This window comes from Morus notabilis, unplaced genomic scaffold (genome assembly GCF_000414095.1).
Source record: "Morus notabilis unplaced genomic scaffold, ASM41409v2 Scaffold485, whole genome shotgun sequence".
NCBI classification, from domain to species: domain Eukaryota; kingdom Viridiplantae; phylum Streptophyta; class Magnoliopsida; order Rosales; family Moraceae; genus Morus; species Morus notabilis.
Window position 1 is genome coordinate 638,234 of NW_010364290.1, and position 24,674 is coordinate 662,907.

A 24,674-nucleotide genomic window follows, 5' to 3' on the forward strand; every position below is an offset into this window, starting at 1 on the left:
AGAGCGTCCCACAGATTCCCATTCGGCATATACTCATAAACCAGAAGACTACAATCCGAACTCGAGAAGTAACTGTACAATTTGACGATGTTCTTGTGCCTTATACTTCCCAAAGTCTCCACCTCCGTCTTTAATTCCTTGTCCAACGCCAGCTGATCATCGTGATCCGAGCACAAATGATCTTTCCCAAACTCTTTGCTCCACAGCCTCTTCACCGCCACCACTTCCTTGTTGTTCAGCTCGATCTTGTACACCGTCCCCGACCCGCCATGCCCGACGATGTTCTTGTCCACCATGGCCTCAATGATCTCCCGCGGGTCCAAGCTTATCCGATGGAAGCTCTTCATTTCGTAGGAGAAGTAGGACGAGAGAGTCTCGTCGTGTTCGACCACTTTCTTTTGATCCTTACCGAACCGACGTTTTAGAAAAAGGACTGCTCCGACGAGGATGATCACCAGCGAGATGGCGATAGCCCAAACCGAGTTCAGCTTCTTCGGATAATTGTAAGGTTTCGAACACACCGGGAAATTATTATTTTTGTCCGAGGCTTTGACGTCCGGCGACACGCAGAGGTTTGGGTTCTTTGAAAAGCTCTCCACCAACCCTCCTTTGATCAAACACAGAGGTATGGGGCCGGAGAGCATGTTGTTGGTGAAGTTGATCGAATTTGGCAACAGATCACAGAGGCTCTCCGGGATGTTTCCGGTAAGGAGATTTTTAGAAAGATCGAGAACGTTCAGGGATTTCAACCAAGATAGAGATACCGGAATTGACGAATTCAACCTGTTGCCTTGCAGAAGAAGCAAGTTCAGCTTCTTCAGGTTCCCAATCTCGGAAGGTATTGGGCCCGATATGAGATTATTGCTCAGATCAATCTTCACCAAATTGGTCGCTCTAGAGATTGCAGACGGCAAAACTCCTGAAATTCTATTGCTCTGAATGAACAGCTCCGACAAGTTTCTCGCTCTCCCAATGGAATCACCAATCGGACCGCTTAAATTGTTGTAACCCAGATCGATAATCGAGACATGAGAAAGACCAAGAAGTCCCTCGGGAATTGAGCCCTCTAGATGGTTATTACTAACCCGGAATCTTAAGAGAGACTGACATTTCCCATAACTCTGAGGCAATTCTCCCGAGAAGGAATTGTCCAGGACGAGAAAGTACAATAACCTTCCTCCTTTACAAACGTCGGAGGGTAAAGGACCCGACAGATTATTCTCGGACAAATCGAGGACTAACATGGGGGAGAACTGGCCAAGATTTCTCGGCACTTGTCCCGTCAGAAAGTTGTCGTAGAGCGAAAGCATGCTCAGCGTCGTCGACTCCTCGATGGCGGTCGGGATTTCCCCCGTCAAGCTGTTGTTGTAGAGCTGGAGAACCTGTAGGTTCGGCAAACGACATATCGTTTCGGGGATCGCCCCATTCAATCGGTTGACCGACATGTCAAGGTCAATCAACGCCGTCATGTTTCCGAGCTCGTGAGGAATTTCTCCCACGAGCTGATTGTAGTAAAGCTCAAGCTGTCTCACGTTCTTCAGAAGTCCGAGCTCGGATGGAATTCGACCCACCAGAAAATTCCCGCTTAGTTCGAGATCAACGAGGGAAGTCATGTTTCCAATAGATCTCGGGATGTGTCCGTACACCATGCAGGTCATTAGCAACATTGATTTGAGCTTGGTCAGGCCTGATATGTTCTCTGGAAGCTTCCAGAGATTGAAGTTCCCGTTCTCGTTGAAGTTGAGGACTTCGAGGTTGGAGAGGTTGGTGACGGAGATGGGGAAGTTTCCCCTAAAGAGATTGTACGATAGGTCGAGGATTCTAAGCGACTTCATCGCCGACAGGTCCGGGAGCGTCCCGCCTAGGTAGAGGAAGCTGAGGTTGAGCTCTTCCAGGACAGAGCAATTGGTGACGCCGTTAGGGAACTCGCCAAGGAGGCGGTTCCGGCCGAGGCGGAGAACGCGCAACGCCGGTAAGTAGGCGCAGATGTCGGGTGGGAAGTGGCCGGATAGAGACCAACCGACGAGGTCGAGCCTGACGACGAGGCCTCCGTCATCGCAGGCCACCCCAGTGAGGTTGCAGATAGGCTTGTTGATCACGTCCCACTCGGATATGGCGTTGCCGGAGAGGGATTTCTTCATGAGGACGAAGTACTCAGTTTGGTTGTGTCCAGTTAGCAAATATTGATCGGAAGGATAGATCAAGTTAGACAACAGAAATGAGAGAATGAAAATGATCAAGAGAGTAGAATATTTTGAAGCCATCGTGGTAAAATATATCTTAGAGAGAGAGAGAGAGAGAGAGGGGAATGGTTATAAGTGTTTGATAATTTTTTGTTGGTGAAGTTGTGTTAAAGAAGAGGAAGGTGGTGAGAAGTATATAAATGTGGTGATTGGGAGGAATATCATTTGGGTGTGGAAGCTAGATAGATATCAACGACGAGGACGAACCGTTAGATGATGATGAAAAAGAAAGGGAACATACAAGTGTTTTGAGAGAGTTTGGGTGTGTTTGTGCAGTGACAGTACTAGTCCTAGATCAGATATATCAGAAAGAGAGAAAGGCATATTATATCTTTCTCTAAAGAGGCTTTATATTTATACTCCATTAGTGTAGAGTTTGTGTAGAGAATATGACGTCCATCTCTGCCCCCTACTTTATACTGATAATTGAGGTGGTTATTATTATTATTTTTTTTATGCATCAGATACTAATCAATATTGATATATATATATATATATATATATATATATATTACACGCCCTCATGCATGCAACTTTTTTCCCCCTCTTTTCTTTTGTCATGGTCAGGACCTCTTGATGTTGTTCATTCTCATACTCGTTCGTATCACCATGTCTTTGATTTGTCCAGTCAATCAAGTAAGTACACTTATATAGGAGAGATTCTAGTACTTTGGGTGGATGAATAAGGTAAAATACGAATGTAATGTATTTTATACGTAACATTTAGAAACGCGTACATTATTAGTAAATATTTTCTATCATCAACTACCAAAAAAAAAAAAAAAAAAAAAAATTTTATCATCTTTAACAAATCGAGGAACATTATCAAATACAAACATATAGCACGTGTTTTTATTTTTTATATACGTATATGTTTTATCTAGTTTTTTGCACACGAAACCTTATGAATAAAATACTGGCTGGATACACCAAGCAATGTATAAAACATTCCAAAATATTTAAAAAGTGTGGTGTGCGTATTTTATTCTTGGGCATGTCTAGATGTGCATGGGCCCTACACATTGCGTCCGCATAATTAACTTTATATATATATATATATATATATATAAACATACTTTTTGATTGAATAGCATGGTTAAACCTTGAAGTACGAACATTTTAAAACTTTATTATCTAAACTAATTTTTTAAGATCACTCCTTAAACTTATTTTTTTGATCGTTTTTATCTTTGACACGAAAATTAATAAAATTTTTCTAAAGTTTAACATGAAATCACATCTATATCGCGTAATAGTTGAAAATTTTGACGAAATGATACAATATTACGTAAAAAAAAAAAATTCAGTTTTCAATATTTTTAACCGAGTAAAGATAACATTAGCACTTATTATTAACTAGTATTTCTGTAAAGTTTCAATTTATGCAATAGTTACATGATTATCTTAATGGAATTGCAGCTCGTTAATTTTATGGCAAGGATCAAAATAATAATAATATATAATAAAAAAAACTGGAGTTAAAAATAATAATATTTCAAACAATATAAAAAGTGACTAAAGTATTACAGTGCTCATAAATATTCAAGGAATAAGGTGTGTGTGTGTGTGTGTATATATATATATATACGTGTATATAATTTTGTGAGTGTGTGTAATATGTACATATATTTGCTGTTCAGAATGAGTTTTGAACTGTATCTTTTAGTAGTATTTAGTAGTGAGAACAGCATATTAAATTCATTTCTTTATTTTGATAAAGTTGCCTTCTCTTTTTTTCCCCCATTTGAGTACACTGCTCGTTGATACTTGATACCCAATTTTCACCATACCAGTCTCCGCAAATTTGTTCAACAACTTGGAATGAAAAGACAGCATAAATATATGGTGGCAAACAACCCTTGAGTTGACCTTTCATTGGCCAATCAAATTGCAGTATCGTCTCTTCCACAAATTTCTACATGTTTGCCATGTGTATATACAAGAATTTCATTCACAAGAGTATTATAATTAATTAGTGTTAATTGATTATTTTTCTTTAATTAGGTCAGTGGCAGAGAGCAGTAATATATAGATTAGAAAGCAAGACAATTCATGAATGGATGGAGGTGGATAACGTTTTGGAATCATATCCCACTATAAAATTTAGGGAATTTGCAACTTTTTTTGTGGGTACTTTGAGTAGGGACCATATCTATATATTTATAATAAAATAAAATAAAGTTAGGGCAAGTGCGTAACATATGTAAATAATGTAATTAGTGCTCCATTGATCAACCCTGGATTACAATATCATAAGGCACAGGAATGTGATCCCTCTGTATCTGTTTGGTTAAACACCACAATTGTGTATTCTAATTTCTATTAGTTATGTTTGCAAAATCTTATTTGTTGTACGGACTAATCCGTGCAGGAACATAATTAATTCGTATTACCATTATTTATTGTTATTTTATATTGGATCAATGCTTGACTAAGGTCCAAATAGCATGGGCCAAAAAATAAGGATTAAATCCCTAAAAGTATACTTCCTATATTTAAATAACTTTTTTTTTTCCTTTATAAAATGATACATGCTATAACAAGTGCTATTTTTTTTCATAACAAAATCAATTTGAGGTGCGTGAGTTGTTTTCAATGTATGAACTAAGTCCCGGGTTTAAGGATCCGGGGATTGGGAAAAAATCAATTAAATGTGATATTAATCTCATGAGTTATAAATACTCATGATATTTGGCCAGGAGATAATCCTAATTGCTATTTTATGTACTTTAAGCATACTTTCTGTACCATCCGATCAGTGCCTCCACTGCTCGTTTCGCAGCCGCATGGTGCTTACGAGTTCGTCCGGTACTAAATCAAGTTTTCACCTTCAATATCGTTCAACTAGGTTCTTTGTTGTGACTTTTTTTCTGAGGAGAAAAAAAAATTACAATTATCGCATGAAAATATATCACACTTATGTCGTATATGTATGTATGAATGTATCCTTAAATTTGATAAATTTGCAAATACTGAGCTGACTTATTGCGTCCATGCATTCGAGGGGATCCCAAGTCCCAACCGTTGTGAGCATGATACATACATACATAAATACATACATATATATATACACACACACATATATTTCACTTGTACTATTATTTAAAACCTTAATTTTATTATTGCTCACCTGAAAGTTATAATTTAGACTTATTGTCAGTGTATAAATTGTTTGAGATTCTTGTTCGCATGTACCTTTTATCGTGATCTTGTTTCGTATGAATGTGGCACATAACTAAAAAGTATATAAACAAGACATTAATTCCAAGCGGAAAAAAAATATACACAAACATATATATTTAGAATTAAGAGATCATGATAGAACAGACTCAATAAGGATACATATTTTTTATGCATATATATCTCTATTCCTACGCTAATATTCATTTGTTTTCTTAAATTAATATTTCATTCTTCAGCAGAAGAAAATTAAGGGCTAAAATTTCATTATCAATGATGAGAATATTGTTAATTACAGGTGTTGTATATACGAGCGAGTGAGTGTGCGTGACTGATAATGATGAAGTGCAAAGCAAAGATTCCCACTCTCTTCTAAAGCATTGGATGTTGATTTGGTTGGAAACTCTGGAATTTGGTTCAAAATCTTACATGGCAATCTCTTATAGGTTCCTTTGTCCATTTTTTTCTTTAAAACCGACATCTTCTTTTGGATGTGCTAAAGAGCGCCATGAGTCATCAGCGCATGATAGCAGCTAAGCGCATCGTTTAAATTCATCGTCGGAAGGAAGCATTAGATTAATATTACACGATGGACAAACATATTCAGTAATAAAATCATATGCAAGTTTAATTAAAAAAATTTTAAGGATGCATTTCCTTGTTCTCTCGTGATGCACATCGGGTTTCAATATTGCAAAATTCAAGATTCTCATTTAATTAATTAATGTGTTTTGCGGTGTTAAATATGTGCTATAGCATGTATGAGTAAAAACTGAACCCATACGAATATCGATTGAATCAAGTCTTTTTTTTTATTATTATTTATATTTTAATGGCGAGCTTTGAAAGTTTCATAACACTCACGATCTCCCTTTTTCGAATAGAAAACAAAAATAACAATAATTCTCTCTCAGTTGCACGAAAAACACAGTCAAAATTAATTGAAATAGTTGGGAGCTACGGTTTCATGCTGCGGAAGGCCGCGTCCCATGATGTGTTGCATAGTAAGTTAATTAGTGCCTTCACTTTCCTATTGGAATAATGTCCAGTATAATAGAATATTAGAATAAAAAATGCTTTGGAAGATCAATTCTCACCTCAAATACTATTTTGGCATTATTGTCTCTTTCCATTGGATTCGCAAACAAAACTAAACAAATAGAGGCCGTTTTGCTTTGGACATTGGAGGGTCTATGATCATAATCATAATCTTAATTTTCAATGTAACACCAATGTAATTATTATTAGTTATCTGTTTTTGGAGTTGGCACTTGGCACACACACATATATTCTCTGGTCCGAGCGTGCGAAGGTGTGCACAAAAAATAGTAAAACCCCAATTACAAGAACTTATGTTTAATTTGTTTCTTAATACGTTCATTCAAAGAATCGATCATGAAATGATCCAACTGTAAAAGCAGCATTCATAAGAGGTGATAAGACTAACGAGTAAAAAAAAAAAAAAAAAAAAAAAAAAAAAAAAAAAAAAAAGTTGTTTAGTGGTTTTCTTTTACTAACATTATATCGTTTATCTTATCAATTTATGCTAGCTATATAGCAAGTAAACCTAATTGAATGATAAAAGCGTACGTCATGAAGCATAAACATGTAGAATGTGGGATTAGCTTGGATTATACTATTTTTGTTCTTATGTATGATCATGGAGGAGATCATTAATTTATGTACTTATTTATTTATTTTAAAGAATAGGATTAAGAAACGAATAAGAATATTAGGGAATGGCATGTCAAATATATATGACTAAACAGATACAAGAGCAATATTTGATTTCTTTTTGTGCAATGCGGAAAGTTCACGCAGGTTTGGGCGAATTTTCAGTGTTAATGATAGAAATTTACACTAGTAGCGTTAACCATCACTTTGACGTGGAAAATCCACATTATCAGCAGTGTACAAAGTGGATTTATTCTTATAATATATGCATATATAGTAGCGTTGCTGCGACTCAGCAAATATTATTGTTCATAGATATAATGAAGTGATAGATATAATGAGATCTAAATAAGTGTCTCGAGAGGTGCAAATCCATCTCATTATTTTTTTTTTATAAGACTGAATCACATCTCATTTTGCTTTCGAGAAAAAGTAACATAAATTCATGAAAATGAATTATGGTTTTGTGGGCTTTATAAAAGTTTTTTTTTTTTTTTTTGACTTCTTCCTACCATCGTTTTATCATGTCATCTTCCTTCCGATAGATATTTTTTCATTTTTTTTTGGTTGTTTTTCACTTTGTTGTTATTCACTGTCGTGTTAGTATCTTACTTAGAGCTATAAGTTTGGACTGGGCTAAACGGGCCGGCTTGAAGCCCGCTATTGTTGGACTTAGAGCTGGGCCGGACCGTCCCTCTCTCCTTTAGGGTTGGGCCCGGCCGGCCCAAACATCATATTTTTAAAGATTTTTTTAAAAATACCTTATAAAATTTTGAGTTGGGCTGGGCCTAAATCTTTGGACTTAGGATCGGGTTGGGCTGACTCTCTCCCTTTTAGGGCCGGCCCGGCCCGGCCTCTACTCTTACCAGACTTTTGTCCATATCTGTCATTGTAATATTCATTTTTTATCGTCGTTTAATTTCCATTGTCGATCAATATGTCGTATTGTTTTCTTTTTGTCGTTTTCAATTTGTCGGCGTCATCCACCATGTCGTTTTTACTTGTTATCGTTTATTTGTTATATTATCGCGTCATTTTTTATGTCGTTACTCGTTGTGCGTATCTGGTTGTCGCTTATTTTCGGATTAATTCCAGAAGCACCTTTTCAAATTCAACGCTTCCAACGATGAGCTCAATCTTCAAAATTTAACAATCGGCGAAATAACATTAACCAAAAAGTCTAAAAATGGTTACTTTTCCACTTTTCAAAACATTGTGTCGTTTTCTTCTTAAAAGGAAAACATTGTGCCGTTTTTCAAATTGGGTGGCGTTTTATTCTTCATTGAGCTTTTAAAAGGGAGGTTGCAGGAAATAGGCTTTTAATAAAAATAAATAGGCTAAGGTTTATAATTAGTAAGTAAATAAGCCTACTAGGTTTAAATTCATATTTATACTAAATTAATATTCTAAAAATGCTCTTAATTAAAAAAGAAAAGAAAATTCTAAAATTTACTTTGGCTTTCTTCGCACTCTCTACACTAGATTCAAAATTTATGAATAAACATAATATGTGTTTTGATAGTAAATCCTATATTTACCTTGTAAATCCAGGATTATGAAGGAAGAGAAATTTTATTCTGATGATAAATCTTGGATTTACATTGTAAATTCAGGATTTACGAATAACACAATCTATGTTTTGATAATAAATTCTGACTATACGATAAAATTTAGATGTATGAGCAAAACTAAAAAATGTTTATCTCATATTAATAAATTTAAATTAACCAGTAACCATAAATCCTCAATTTACTGTGTAAATCCAAGACTTATGAAGGAACATAAACTGTGTTCTGATAGTAAATTATAGAAAGTGTAAATCTAAGATTTACGAATAACACAATATGTGTTCTGATGTTAAATTTTAGATTACCGTACAATAATTCTAGATTTATGAGTAAAACTAAAAAATATTTATCATATATTAGAAAAGTTCTAAATTTATCATGTAAATTCAAGATTTATGAAGAAATAAAAATTATATTTTGATGGTAAATCCTAGATTTACAACTGGCAATGAGAGAGAGAAGAGCAGACCCACAAATGATGAATAGAGAGAAAATCGAGAAAATGAGATCTAGAAGGAAATAGGAAAAAAGGAAAAAAAATGACAAAATTGAAAAATGAGAAATTCAAAACATTAAAAGGCGTATTAACTTCTATAAATTTAGGGATGGGAATTGGGCGGGGTGGGACCAGGTATGCTCCCCCAACCCCTATACCCTACTCCTAGTTTGTCCCTCATACCCACCTCCATACTCTCTAATTTTGGACGGGGTCGGGGTCGGGAAATCCCCATTAAGGAAACTATCCCCATACCTTACTCATTTACCCATTAAGAAAGAAAAATTAAAAAATTCGGGTAACATCACACAAAGCAAACTTCATTAAGTTGATTATAAAATTTGACAACGTACTCATTAATATCTCATAAAAATAAGCCGAAAACAAAATTTAAATTCCAACAATCCATAATATAATATATATATATATATATATAAACTAAAAGTATATATAGTCGGATCGAGGTTGGAGACGGGGGAGATTCCCTCGCCCCATCCCCAACTCGGAAGTTAATTCTAACCCCAAACCGCCCACACTCCATATAATACCCACGGGTAAGATTCTCATCCATATATACATTGGTGAATTAGTTATTTACTAACGTAAAATTTAAATGGAGGCCTATTTTCTACAATATATAAAGAAAATTTTTGAACTTACTTTTAGAGTGCATAGATTTAAATTTTTACTCCTTACTCTTGATTACTACCCTTTTGGTTAATTAGAACTAAAAATGATATTAATCAAGAATAAAAGATATAAATAGTAATGCACTCTAAAAAATATTTGTCTCATTTTCTCTCCCCTTTTAAAATGGATCACGCCATTCATCTGTCCGTTGACCTGAGTAATCTGAGAAAATACATACGAAAACTTAAATCATCCGCTGGGTGACTGTGAAAGTGTTTTGAGATAATTTAATATAACAAAAAAAAAGTAGAACACGATGAAATCAAATAAATAAACAATAAAGAAAAACGAAAGGCGTTCTATTTACTAAATAAAATGTTAATGGTACCTATTACTTGATAAAAATAGCAACCTAATACATAATACCCACCCTAATTCTCTAAGTTTATCATATAAACTGTTGTCTTGTCTGTAGGTAAAAAAAAAAAAAAAAAAAAGGGGGGAAAGAGGAAAATAGGTCAAAACTTGAGATAAATTAAAATTAATAGGTCAATAGTTTACATAAGTTAATAAATAGGCTATATTACTGTTTCCGTCTATAATTAGTCTGGTTATGAACCATAACTTGACAAATTATTATCCATAACTTGTCTAGCTATGAACCATAATTTGACAAGTTTATCCATAACTTTTCTGATTATGAACCATAACTTGACAAGTTATGACCTATTAATTTTTATAATTAAAAATTTACCTATATATTTTTTTAAGCTATTTATATTGACATATTTTCTACTATTTCTCAAAGAGAGAGAGAGAGAGAGAGAGAGAGAGAGATAGATGGGTTGAACGCTGTCCTTTTCTTGACGTGCTCATTAAAATAGGAGTCAATAGCTAGATAAATTTGTTGGATTCTTCTTGATGGGCTTTAAGTATTGGAGAGACATTGCAGAAGGCCCCAGGGATTGCCCACCCTCAGGTAAGTTGGGTTGGTTCAGCAAATTAGTTGTAGTTTCACTCAAAATAAAAGATTGTAGAAACACACATAAGAACTCACAAAACCTACGGACACATCGACCACAAACGTCTTCAAGAGAAGGTAATGCTATGGTCCATAAATGGACCCCACTAAGTGAAAAATTGTATTCTAGCAAAAATAATAATAATAAAAAAAGCTGTGAGAGGCTAAGGCCTCGTTCGGTTGTCGATTCGAGTTTTCAATTCGAACTTATATGTGACTTTATGTAAGTGTTTTTAATTGTAGCAAAAAAATTAGATAAAACTTTTTATGAAAATTTGTAACTATAGCAAAATTAAAATTGAAAACTCAAATCGGTTAAATGAATTAAGCCTAAAGAAGCCTTACTGTGCACACATTTACCCCTCATTGGCACCAACGGCCAAAAACAAGTCGAATAGAAATAATATTTGAATGTTTCTACAGGTGAAGAAAAAGATGTGGAAGATTGGACCTGGTGTCAAATTTGGTTGAATAAATTGGCACGTTTATTATCATTCATACATTATAAATTTATAAAACAGCTTAGCTTGTTGAAAATGTTGCTTCTATGAGTCTTCGTTTAGCTGATACCTCACCTATATAGCCCCCGAACCAAATTAGAACCCAACAGCAATCGAAATACTGATTTAGGGGGGAAAAAAAAGAAAAAAGAAAAAAGAATTGAAATAATGAATGGTATTCCCAACTGCCCCATATTTATTTATTTATTTATTGGCTTTTCTAGAACAACCTGTGTGTGTGGGGTGGGTTTCCTCAGCCTGCTCTTGACCGGATCACAGCTCACTAATTTTCATTATTGAATATAAATGGTGACAAATATTATGTACGCTAACCAAAACAAAAGCATGTTCTAGGACTAGGAGTACGTACCAAACTAACCCAACCACTTAAAAACAGTACACAGTACAGCTATATATATATATATATATGTATGTATGTACATGTATAAGGCCATATATGTATATCTCATATCTCTTCCTTGGGAGTCTCAAATATATATCTCTTGGAGTTTGTTGTTGCTGGTAGATTTACTGACAAGATGGGTTTTATGTAATCATCTAATTAGTTATCAGTCCGACAAAATATAACCAATCCCGGATAGAAACAAGATTTTTCAATGAATAGTAGAGTGAAAATGAATGAATGGAATTCTATACTAGTTTTAAGAAGGAATATTCTAATGTTTTATTTTGGTGATACCTTAAAACTTTGATCAGTAATGTGAATTACGGCGGGGAACATGCTTATTCTTTGCCACCTTAATAAGTTACTTATTTGTGTTTTAAATTACTATTTGGTGTTGGTTGTGATCTTTGGCGTACTGTGCTTTGCGTGTAAAATTGGTGGTTTTATGTCCAAGTAAGCAAATCTACTCTTCTTTTCTTCACTTGGCAGGACATGAATGATTCAGAACAAAGACAGGCACTTTAGCCCACAATTGCGGTGGAACTACAAAATATCCCACTATTATTATTATTATTATTATTATTATTATTTGAACGCATTTACAGTTATTGAATGATAAAATAAAATTATTAAAAAAGTTTTTTAAGAAACGCGTTACTTGTCACAAGATGAAAAATGAAAAAAAAAAAAAGAAAAAAAAAAAAAAGAAGAAGCACAGATCGCTTCTCTTTATTATTTGAAATGTTGAAATTTGAACTACAAATATGTATATGTGGAAAGGAATAGGGTAGACATTTTCATCATCATCGCTAAAATATGGTACAGAAAGGAATCTGCCTCTATGTTGTCAGCAGAATACATTAACACTACACGTTATTTCATCTACACACACTACAAAATAGTACATAATGATACATGACTAGAAACGTGGGATTTAATCATTAATTCTTGAACCTTAACAAGATCCCATTTCAATAAGATTAATTAAAATTCCGGATCCAACTTATTCTTATCAAAGGCTTCCATTTTCTTGCTAGCACCGCCATCTTTGGTGACTATAATCTCCACCAACTCACAAGGCTCGGCTTCTTCAAGCATCTGGACCACACTTCTCATGGTGGGTCTCATCTCAGGAAGCCTATCTGTGCAGAGAACTGCAATTCTCAGTACTTTTATGGCTTCTCCCTTAAGAGCCTCTGGAATATCTTGGTCCACTAAATTCAACACGCTTTCTCTGCTCTTTAGGTTGCTAAAAACCCAGCTCACTATGTCCTTGTTCTCTCCAAACTCTGGCTCTATTGGCCTTTTTCCTGTCACTAGCTCCATTAGCACAACTCCAAAGCTGTAAACATCGCTCTTCTCGTTAACCTTGTAGGTGTATCCGTATTCTGCATAGTCAAAAGCACAAAAACATGTAAACAGTTGATTCTAATTAATTAGTAATTTCTTCAAAAAATAAAAAATAATAATAATAATAATTAAAGTGATGTAGTAATAACTAACCAGGAGCAATGTATCCATGAGTTCCTGCAATGACATGAGTGGAATTTTGGCCTCCGTTATTGTTAGCCTGAACCATCTTGGCAAGTCCAAAATCAGCAATCCTAGGCTTCAAAAACTCATCCAACAAAATGTTACTCGACTTAACGTCCCGGTGAATCACCGGCCGGTCGCAGCCGTGGTGAAGATACTCCAACCCCTTCGCCGCCCCCACCGATATCTCATACCGCGAGTTCCAATCCAGCTTCATCTTCTGGCAGCCGTGAAGGCGGTCCCACAAGCTCCCATTAGGCAAGAACTCATAGACCAACAAGCTAGAGTCCTCACTAGTAATACTACAATACAGCTTCACCACGTTCACATGCCTAATTGAGCTCAGAGTCCTAACCTCGGCATCAAACTCCTTCGACTGCCTGCCGCCCTTCCCGAGCATCGGAGTCGTGGTCCGGGCCTTTTTGCGGCCGAATTTCGAGTCAACGTTAGTCCATATGTGCTTCACGGCAACTTCTTTGCCATTAGAGGCTTCCACTCTGTAAACATTCCCTGAGCCTCCTTTTCCAATCAGATTCTCTTGCTTTATGGAATCAAGAATATCATCCTCCGTAAACGTCAAAACATGGAATGATTTCACGTCCCAAGATTCTTCCTTCAAAGACCGCTCTTTGTCATCATTTTCTCTCTTCTTTAAGTACGAGAAACAAACAAGCGACAATGCTAATATCGCCGAACCTACGGCAAAACAAATGAGCAGCGTACGGGCTTCCTTGGACAAGCCCGAACCCGAAGAACATCGCCGGAACGAGCTGATTTCTACGCTGCAGAGCCCGGGGTTTCCTTCGAAGCTTCCGTTATAGGCCGCGATGGAGAGAGACTGCGGTATTCTGCCGGAGAGTTTGTTGTGAGATAAATCAAGAAGGCTTAGCTTAACGGAGGCCAAACTCTGCGGAATTCGACCGGAGAGTTGGTTGTCGGATAAATCGAGAGCGTTGAGACTTGGTAGAGAGCCTAAAGACGAAGGAATTTTTCCGGAGAGAGAATTGCTCGCCATGTCAATGTCGTTGAGAGAGACGCAGGAGCCTAATGAGCTCGGGATTGAGCCGGAGAACATGTTGTTCTCCAAATGGAGAGTCCCCAGATGCTTCAATTCTCCGATACTCGCCGGAATTTTCCCCGAGAAACGGTTATCATTGAGCCGAACCGAGACCAGCGCTGAGGCTCCCGAGATTTCCGCCGGTAATTCTCCGATGAGGCGGTTGTTTCCAACGAATAATTGCGCTAGGCCCTTCGCGTTTTCGATGTCAGAGGTGATCGGGCCCTCGAAGTTATTGAATTCGAGGTCGATTATGTTCACCGCCGGCAGCCCCCAGATCCGGGCGGGGACGACGCCGGAGAGCGAGTTGTTGCTGACCCTGAAACGAAGCAGAGTCGGACAATTCCCGTAGCTTTCGGGAATTTCTCCAGTGAAGTTGTTCTGAAGAATCAAAAGCATGTTCATCGTCCCTCTCTTGCACATGTCCGGAGGGATCGGACCGGTTAAGAAATTCTCCGAAACGTCGATGAAACCGAATTCCGCCCACGATCCCAGCTTCTGAGGAAGACTCCCCGTCAGCTTGTTCGTGTACAGAGACAAATTCACGAGCTTCTTAAACTCTCCGAACTCGGCCGGGACCTCACCGGAGAAGTTGTTCTCGAACAGCTGCAGAGAAACCAAATTCGTCAAGAATCTCAGCTCCGACAAATCGCCTTCCAGATTGTTCATCGAGGCGTCGAATTTCTCGAGCCTCGTGAGATTCCTCATCCCCACCGGAAGCTTCCCGGTCAACCCGTTGCTGTAAAGCTCGAGCTGCCATAGCTTTGTAAGCTTCCCAATCTCCGTCGGAATCTCGCCGGTGATGTTGTTAAAGGAAAGCTCCAAGTCTGTAAGCTCCACAAGGTCTCCGATTTCCGCCGGGATTTCCCCTTCGATGCTGCAATTCGAGAGGTAAAGCCAATCCAGCTTTTTCAACCCGATAACCTCTTTCGGAAAAGGAGTTGGATCGAAAATGTTATCTCCTAAGCTCAGCCGAATTAGTCCCGACATGTTCGTAAGCGATTTCCACGGGAAAGTCCCGGAAAATCCGCTCTTGTTCAAATACAGATACTCCAAAACACTCAGGAGAGATATATCAGGAACAGAGCCAGAGAAAAGATTGTTTCCCAAATCCAAGTACTTCAATTTCGAGCAGTTTCTCAAATCCTCCGTTACCTTGCCGTGCAAGAAATTGAACCCGAGAGAGAGCTTTTCAAGAGACGAGAGCTCGCATATCGTGTCGAACGGGAGAACCCCGGAGAGATTCTGATGCGAGAGCTCGATTTCGCTGACCGAACCATCGGAGTTGCAGGCGATACCGAAGAAGTTGCAAGCGGAGTTTGTGGCGTCCCATGAGGAGAAGATGTTTTCGGTGCTGGGGCTTTGGAGGGAGGATTTGAGTTTGAGGAGAATTTGGAGGTCGTCGGATTTGGTTGAGGAGAAGAGGGAGAGGAAACAGAGGAGGGAGAGAGCCGCCGTGATGCGCCGGGAATTTGCGGCGGACGACATGTCGTGGAGGATGGAGTTTTTCGACATGTCTTGTCTACCAAATGGAGACGAAGAAGAGTCGAAGGAAGACTTTGGGAGATACTGCCATTTTATCGGAGGTGTGTCTAGGTGCATAAACTCAATAGTGTGGAACTGACCCCACCTTGGAGGTTATTTTATCTTTCAACGGTAATTTGGAACTTCAATAATGTGAATGTTTCTACATGGTAAGAAATAAGGGGTGCGTTTGGAATTGGTTCCAAAACGTTTTTATTTTCTGTACGAAGTGACCCCACCTTGGAGGTTATTTTATCTTTCAACGGTAATTTGAAACTTCAATAATGTGAATGTTTCTACATGGTAAGAAATAAGGATTCCACTCACGTCTTTTTTAAGGATTTTATTGGTGTTCTTTCTTTTTTTTCATAACACCAATATTCTTTATTTATTAGTCATTACATTTATATTAAATTTAATTAAAAATAAATTAAATTAAAAAAATAATATAAATTTAATAATTAATAAATAAAAAACATCGTATTCTTAAAAAGAGAAAACATTAAAGAAATTCTTCTTTTTTTATTCTTATCTAAATATTTCTTAAATACTATTATATCACATCAATTAATATACAAAATCGGATAAATATTTTAATTGACATTGAACAATATTATTGTAAGGTGTGTAGAATTTAAAAAAAAAAATTCTAGTGTTTTTAACAATAAAATTAAAGGTTTTTTCTATTGTAAAATTGAAGCACTATAGTATCTTCAATAAAATGATAAATTTTTATGGTAGTTTAAAATTTGAGATTTGAGAAGAAAAAAAAATTTATTTATGCAATGTTAGTTATTTTTTAAAACAAAAAATTTAGTAGCCAAACAAAGAATGAGAGGTTATTTTTGGATTATTCTCGCATTTTAAAAAAAAAAAAATGGTTTTGTTTACTCAGTTAGTTTTGTTATTCTAAGTCTACTTCAGCCGAATATATTTTTAAAACCTTATGCTCACATTATCTTTCTTATGGAAATTTATAATGTGATAAGGAACACTAATACTAACTTGTTTAATTTTTAAAAGTACGCAAATTTGACAGAATTTTATAGTTATTTTCACCCTACTAGCAAAATGTCATTTTTATATCTTATAAGAGAATTCTCATATTATTGCATTGTATGTCAAAGTGATGTTTACTTTTATTTTTGCTTAGAGTATGATTATTTTGTATTGTTGATCATAAGGACAAGAGGTTTTATTTTTGCTTCGTGTATGATTATTCCAAATTGTTAAAACCAGGACAATAAAATTTAAAACTGCCTATTGCTGATAGGCCAGTTTTACTTTTTCTAGTTATAGAATTTGACTATATACTATTTACATTTAAGTTGATTTTTATCATAAAGTAAATCTTACTATTAAGACATAATTGTAGATCATTAAACCATATGAACTTAAATTTAATGAATATCGCATGGTTAAAAACTGTTTCATATTGTCAACAATAATATATATTTTCATACTCTACCATAATTGTATTTATTAATTTTAACATGATTATGATCGTTTTTCGTCATTTAAAAAAAAAAAAAAGCATCCTACAAATGGAGATATCATACCACAAATGTAAATCGATAGGAAATGTGATGGAAAGTGCAACTGGGAAAACATTCTGATTTATGAGCAGTAGCACCAAAATAAAAAGGAGCCAGAAACATGTATTGGATTAAAAGGGTCGACATTGGGTTGAAAGGAAGAAGGGACATAAAATGATTTTATATTAGAAGGCAAGTTTTTTTTTCTATTATTATTATTATTATTATTATTATTGTTATTATTAGAAGGCAGGTTGATTGAGCACGGAAGAGTCGCGCCGCCAACGTTGACTTTGAATGTGCTTCACAATTTTGGCCACCACGTGTAATATTAATGGATATCAAAAGGGGATTTTACAACACAGGACGCTCCACTTAAGCTCGTGGCTTTCATTGCTCTAGTATAAATATATATATAGTTTTTCTGAATGGATATAAAGAGGATTTTGCTCCCTGTTCTAAACATAGAAATAAATTTCGCCAAAATTTCTAAAATTTCCACATTTTTAAGGTCTTAAATTTTTTTTCCACTATATTAGAAATATCGGTTGAAATATCAATATCAATTTACATATAGAATAATTAGGACAGAATATTAAAAATTTTGAAGAAATATTGGAGAAATTTTGGTGATATCGGAAATGAAAAATTTTAAAGGTTTTTTTTTGTTTTAATTTTGCTTCATAATATATGTTTTGTTGCATTATTTCCTTTGTCATCGAGCAAGAAGAGTGAGAAATATCAAGAATACAAACATCTGATGAAGATAATCTTTTCATTAGTTTACAAGTGATGAATTTAGCTTCCAATTATTGTAGCTCTTCCAAGAGCCTCCTAACATTAATTATCCATATAATCATAATTTTAAAAATTATGATGGGTATGGAAATATTTTGAATTATCCTCATCCGAATATACCAGCACCATCTCAGGCAAATTATTAGGGAAATTCACAGTTTATAATTCATAAAAATACAGTAAAAAATGATCAATAAACCTTCATGTGGCACGTTCATAAGTATGTTTGATATTATTCAAATAACATGTCGTAATACCAATATTGTTTGAATCAAGATATGATCCCGACTACGTTTGAGCTTCATAAAACTTCCTTTTTGTATTAAGAAATGTAATATGTAAAAAGTATTTTTTAATGTAAAACGTGTTTATTTATATATCTTTTTAGTGTTGATGCTATCAAAAAATACTAAAAATATATTCCAATGTAAATTTCTGTCATTTTCGTAAATTTTTTTGATATTTCCACTGATATTGATATTTTTTCTGATATTTTTGTAAAATTAAAGTACTAATATTTTTACTGATACTGATATTTTCATCCTTAATTCTAAATACATATTGATATATTGTGTGTTTTTATCGTGCAATTAAAATACATGAAATTTATGGTTTCCCAAAATTTTAAAGCCAGAATTAAGGCCTATATTATCTCATTTCCACTAATAAGAAATGGTACTAAAAATGTAAAGAAAAAAAATTACTCATCTATACCTTCTTAATATAAGATGATTTGTATTTTGTTTTTCAATTTTAAAAACACATATTTGTGATTTTCAAATTAGCTTCACTTAACTATTTTTATTAAAATTTTTGTTAAAAACAAAAAAGAACGAAAGTAATACGATCACGTAGTTTTTTTTGGTTAAAATTTCTATTAACATGTAAACAGATTATAGACGGTGTTTTTTTTTTTCTAATCATAGACGGTGCTTAAAATATGTAGAGTGCGTTTGGAGTAAGAATCCGTGTTATAATTCAGATCATAGTTCGTTATTTATTATAATATTTTTTTATAAAAAATACACATAAATTAAAAATAATTATAAATCATGATTTTAAATACATAAATTAATATCTTTAAAAAGTTTTGTAGAAGATTCAGCATGTTCAATCTATGTGGTGCTGTGGCTTTCTAGAAGAAAGCAGTAGATGATGAAATATGATTGGTGTTTTCACGCGCCTTGAGGTGCACAAAGAAGTCCACTTACATTAATAAAATACTAATTTTGCTCCTGTGACGTGGCACGGGAAGAATATCAGTATTTTCATCATTGTTTCATTTTTATTGATTCTACGGTGTGGAAGATTTGTTTCGGATCTGTGTTTTGCTTCCCTTCGCTCTTTCTAATAATTTACTGAGTCACTAACTCCAAGACCAAGAATGAAAAATCAGTCTAAATTTTCAGTAGGCGAGTCAAAAAATCTGTGTGCTCAAAAATGCGGGTCCTTGGTGAAGAAAAGTCAAGGTGATTTTGACATCCCCTCAAAAAGTGTTGTTGGGTGTGCTTTATTTTTTTTCCTTTGTTAATTTCATAAATAGTCAGAAATTTAAGTTCGTTCATTCTACCGATTTAAATTTAAAATTTAAGTAGATATTTAGTTTATAAATTTAAAATTATTCTCATTTTATATATATTTTTTATAAGAAAAAAATATTATAGAGAACTATAAATAATGATTTAGAATCAGTGACAAATACATAAAATAAACATCCCTTAAGTTTTACTACAGTAAAAAGTTCTTAAAAATATTTACATTTAACTTTTTTATTACAGTAAAAAGCTCTCATATAAAGTCACATCTCAACTCAAATTAAAAACTCGAATAAGGAAACTGAACCTCAATCCAATTCTAACTTTTAAAACGTCTCATATTTAGTCCATGAGATTTTATTTTATTTCAATTTCAATCATTCCGTTAATTAAGTGTTAAATATTTGATAGAATTTGTGTAAATTTAGAAACTAGGGCCTCATTCATTTCACCGATTCGAGTTTAGAATTCTAGTTTTGTTACAGTAAAAACTCTCAGAAACAGTCACATCTAACTTTTTGGTCACAGTAAAAAATTCTCACATAAAGTCACATCTCAACTCGAATTAAAAACTCAAATCAGCGAATTAAACGAGCCCTAAAATTAGAAACATCTAGAGCTAAGGGCCTAAAAAAATACAAACAACAAAAGTTAATTTTCACAAATAGTCTATAATATTTAACTGTTTTCAATTTTAGTCTCTAATTTATATAGATTCTATTGAATATTTAACACCTAGATAATAGAAGGATCAAAACTGAAATAAAATAAAAATTCAGGACCTAACTATGAGACATTTTAAAAGTCACGAACCAAAGTGAGATTGAGGGTAAACTTTAACACCATTTGTGGGATTCTCTTTTCTTTTTTTTTTTCTTCTAAAGATGATTATTTGATTAATCCTTAATCGTGTGTTTTATTTTTAATCTAACACACAAGAATCTTGCATAAATTATCTCACTCGTAAATTTTTAATACCTTTCTAAAACATAACTTGTAGTTTAGTACATGATCAGAAGGGTTATAACAGTTGGCCGAATATCACATAATTTATTTTTAATCTATAAGAATTTAGCTCTTATGAGTAATCTAGAAGACCGAAAACTTAACAAACGAAGAACTAATTAGAAAAGAACTGTTGAACTAGTTGATGACCTACTAGCAAAAAAAAATAATAATAATAATAAAAACTAGTTGATGGCCAAGAAGACAGACGTACAGTTTGGGATAATAATTTGACAAAAAAATGTGATATAAATAATAAGAATGTAATTTTCAAAATAATCTATCAAACATTAATATTAGTAGAGTTAGAAAAAAATAAAAATCTTATTCTTAGCCTTTTTCTAAGAGAAAGTTAACTTTGTCTACAAATATTTGCGTCATAATTTTATCCTGAATTCTGAACAAGCATAACCAAACCTTTTCGGGTTTTTTATAGCCAAAGACATATGGCCAATCGATCATTGTTGGTTTCTCTTCTCTAATCTTTGATATTTAACTTTTTCTGCAGTAATTCAAGTAGTGTACGTTAGTTCATCCTTGTTTTTCTTGTCCACATCTCAAGCATAGTGCTTGAGAAACAATACAACGACACGGGAATCAAATCAAATTAATAATTTTGTCAATGTTTTTGAATAATAAAGACAAAGCAATAACTATCAACACCAAATTATACATATGTATAGATGGGAACCACATCTATGTACTGCAAAATTTAGATTTGAGATGTCATTACAAAAGACAAAAATAAAAAATAAAAAATAAAAAACAATGAAGAAAGTTTCTTGGCATATTTTAGAGACTAATATTGTATATATATATATATATATATGTTTTGATGTGCCTAACAATGACAAGCTCTTTCAGTGATCATCTGGGGGAAAAGAAAATTGTTAAATCAAGGAATAATACTACGTCTACGTACTTTGTATTAGTTAGTGGATAGCAAATTGGTCGGCAAGTCCTGGAGACTAATACTAATTAATATGAGAGTTTGATTTTATCATTCATTAAAAGAAAGGTTATTGGAGGAATACATGAGAAGACTTCAAATACATATTGTTTGACATGATTCCTAAAGGGTTTGGTTCAAATTTGAACCAGATATTAAAAGTCATTTATATATATACACACATATATAATTTCCACGCTTACGTCAAATGCTGAGTGAAGCTCAGTATTTAATAAAAAGATTCTAGATGGAATTGACGATCTAATGCTAATGCTCTAACAACTAATGTGTCATGGGAAAAAAAAAATTCAACCAAAAAAAAAAAAAAGAAAAAAAGAATGTGCGAAAAAGGGACAATGAAGAGTAGCTACTTTTAAAAAGTGATTGTGAAGAATCTCATCCGCAGAGACGAAACGTGCCATTTTAACCACTTTAAAGATTAATGGAGAATAATCTCAAAAGTTTTTTATAATTCGATACCACACATTTATCAAACCATTTGAGAGTAAACCTAATGACACTAGGCAATTAAAACAGTTAATGCGTTTAGAAAGTGTGATTAAAAAAAAGTTAAAAATTAAGACCAGAGAGTAAAACCGAAAAGCAATTACATATATAGAGGGCTAGGGGACAACGGAGTGTCAAATTGTATCATGAGGGACAAAGAATGGACTTCATTTACCCAATAAGAAGGGGGCCAAAAATTTATGTTCATACACGTCATTGCTGACATAATGTTGTGGAGGGCCACGTAATTGCTCTTATAACCAACGGATCCGATGCAATTTGTCTCGTTCACTTCGCGAATTTGAGTTTTCAATTCGAGTTGAGATGTGATATTTTATGAGAGCTTTTTATTGTAGTAGAAAAAGTTAAATGTTATATTTTCTGAGAGCTTTTTACTGTAAAAACTTAAAACTGAAAACTCAAATCGGTGAAATGAACGAGACAAAAATAACCTCCCGGTAAACTAGTAATAAAGGTGGAAGCATTTAGATCACATTTATTTTATCGATTTGAGTTTTAATATAGTAAAAAATTCTCAAAATAAATACATCTAAATTTTTTATTACAGTAAAATTTTTTTATATAAAATTACATATTAATTCAAATTAAAAACTTAATTTATTTTTATTGAATTATTAAATTGGCATTTTTTACGGTGCATCAACTTAAACTAGGCACGGATAAAGCAAGTAAAATTTCCTTTGACTTGATGATCTAGTGATGAGAGATGAAAGATCTACCTTTTTTATAATGCTCCAACTCTCACAGTTTTTTAGGACAATAATTGTTTTAACTTAAAAAAATAAAAACGAAAAAGAAAAAAAAAATCTTCTGCAAACCGAATATAACACAAGTGTATTTTCAATATATATATATATATAACACAAGTGCGACCCTGACCTCACAAACCAAAACAAACCCTTCAAATTATCGGCGTCGGCGTCAACTGACTTCACCGGCAACCTCACCAACGCCGATGTTCTCTCCCTCGTCTTGCAATATTGTGGCCGCCATGGACATTAACAGCTTTTTTGAAGAAAAAATCAAACAATTCACAATGACTTATGGGCTCAATGAGTAATAGGCACTGCGTAATTGTTTTCTTCTAAAATCTTGTTTTAATTGATTTCAAATTTCATTTCTTTTTTGAAAGAGATCGTCTTTTTATCTTCTCTTTTTGAATAGGTGCAAGCGTGCAAGGAGAGAGTGGGGGAGAGAGAGGAGATTGCATTCTTTTTATGGACTTATTTTGATACGCTAATCCATGAGTAGATTAAATTTTTTATCCGTTAAATCTGCATAAAATTACGTAAAAATTAAAATATATGTAAATTTAACGATTAAAAAAATCTAATTTACGAATACACTAGGCTTGCCAAAAGATCTCCATTTTTTTAAAGAGACCGCGAGTTTTTTTTTTTTTTTAATGGGTAGAGAATATAAATCTGTAATGGATACGCGTGGATAGACTTAGATAAGGTGAGTTTGTTTTAAGAGTTCTGTCTAATTTATGATTATGGTTATTAGTTTTGTTATAATATTTTTCTCTTATAAAAAATTTAAATTTTAAAAATCAGAATTATGAACCATAGTTTTAAACCCATAAACAAAACATCACCTAAATCTTTTAAAATTGTCAAGTCAAAAATTTAAAGTATGCTTATTTATACAATTTAAGTCATGATTTAAGTTATGTACGTGAGATAAAAATAATATAATAAAAAAATTAAATTTAAATTTTTATAAAAAAATACTATAATAATATGACTTAAACCGTGAAAATAAAGGTCTTAAATACATTAGCGATCACTCTACTATCCTCTGTATAATTAAAAGAGCAATACCAAACATTCAAAGGTCTCCTAACAAAGATTATAATCGAACAACTTGTAAAATCTGCTCCACCGTGCGCTATTTTAGGAGAATGCAGTCATGCACAGAGCCAGTTTTGAGTGGGTGGAGGCTACTGTTTTGTCTTTTAAAAAAATATATACATAAATAAAAAATCTAGTATGGTAATACATATTTAACCCTCATTAAAATTTAAGAATTTAATTTTATTGTCCTTATTAATTATTTGTCTTAATTATTAGCCCTCCACTAGTATAAATTTTTGGCTCCGTCACTAAACGCAATAAAGAACTCTATTAAATTTGGTTCAACAAGCACCCAATAAAATTATAAGATTGTCAAAATATTCCATTTTAAGTCAAAAAAAATAATTTATAGCTATGACAACAAAAAAATAGATCAGGAGTTGCTCACAAAAAGAAATTTACAAAAAAAAGTGTTATATAAAATTAGTGTTAGATGGTGGTTATATCAAAGTTCTATATATACAAAAACGGAATTTATTTATGCTATTTTTTGGTTGATAAATTATAAATTAAGGAGTTTTTTTGATAGTCTTTAAAAAAATAAATTATTGATAATTTTTTATTTTTTAATTATTAAATTTATATTAAAATTTATTTATTATGTATATTTTTTAATTTAATATAATTTTAATTAAA

At 33.6% G+C, this 24,674-nt stretch overlaps 2 protein-coding genes across 2 annotated transcripts in view; both read right to left on the reverse strand.

Annotated features, from left to right (window-relative positions):
* LOC112093086 (receptor protein-tyrosine kinase CEPR1) overlaps positions 1-2,536 on the reverse strand; it is a 3,936-nt gene extending 1,400 nt beyond the window's left edge. Inside the window, exon 1 of the mRNA XM_024170861.1 lies at positions 8-2,536. Within this exon, the coding sequence (XP_024026629.1) occupies positions 8-2,264 (2,257 nt within the window). The 5' untranslated portion in view covers positions 2,265-2,536. The remainder of the gene's footprint in view (positions 1-7) is intronic.
* Positions 2,537-12,468: 9,932 nt separating this feature from the next.
* Positions 12,469-15,930, reverse strand: LOC21408215 (receptor-like protein kinase HAIKU2). Its single transcript, XM_010106243.2, has 2 exons — positions 13,222-15,930; positions 12,469-13,106 (listed from the first exon to the last, which is right to left on the reverse strand). The coding sequence occupies exons 1-2, from the start codon at positions 15,908-15,910 to the stop codon at positions 12,703-12,705; spliced, it is 3,093 nt and encodes a 1,030-aa protein (XP_010104545.1). The 5' UTR covers positions 15,911-15,930; the 3' UTR covers positions 12,469-12,702.
* Positions 15,931-24,674: the final 8,744 nt, after the last annotated feature.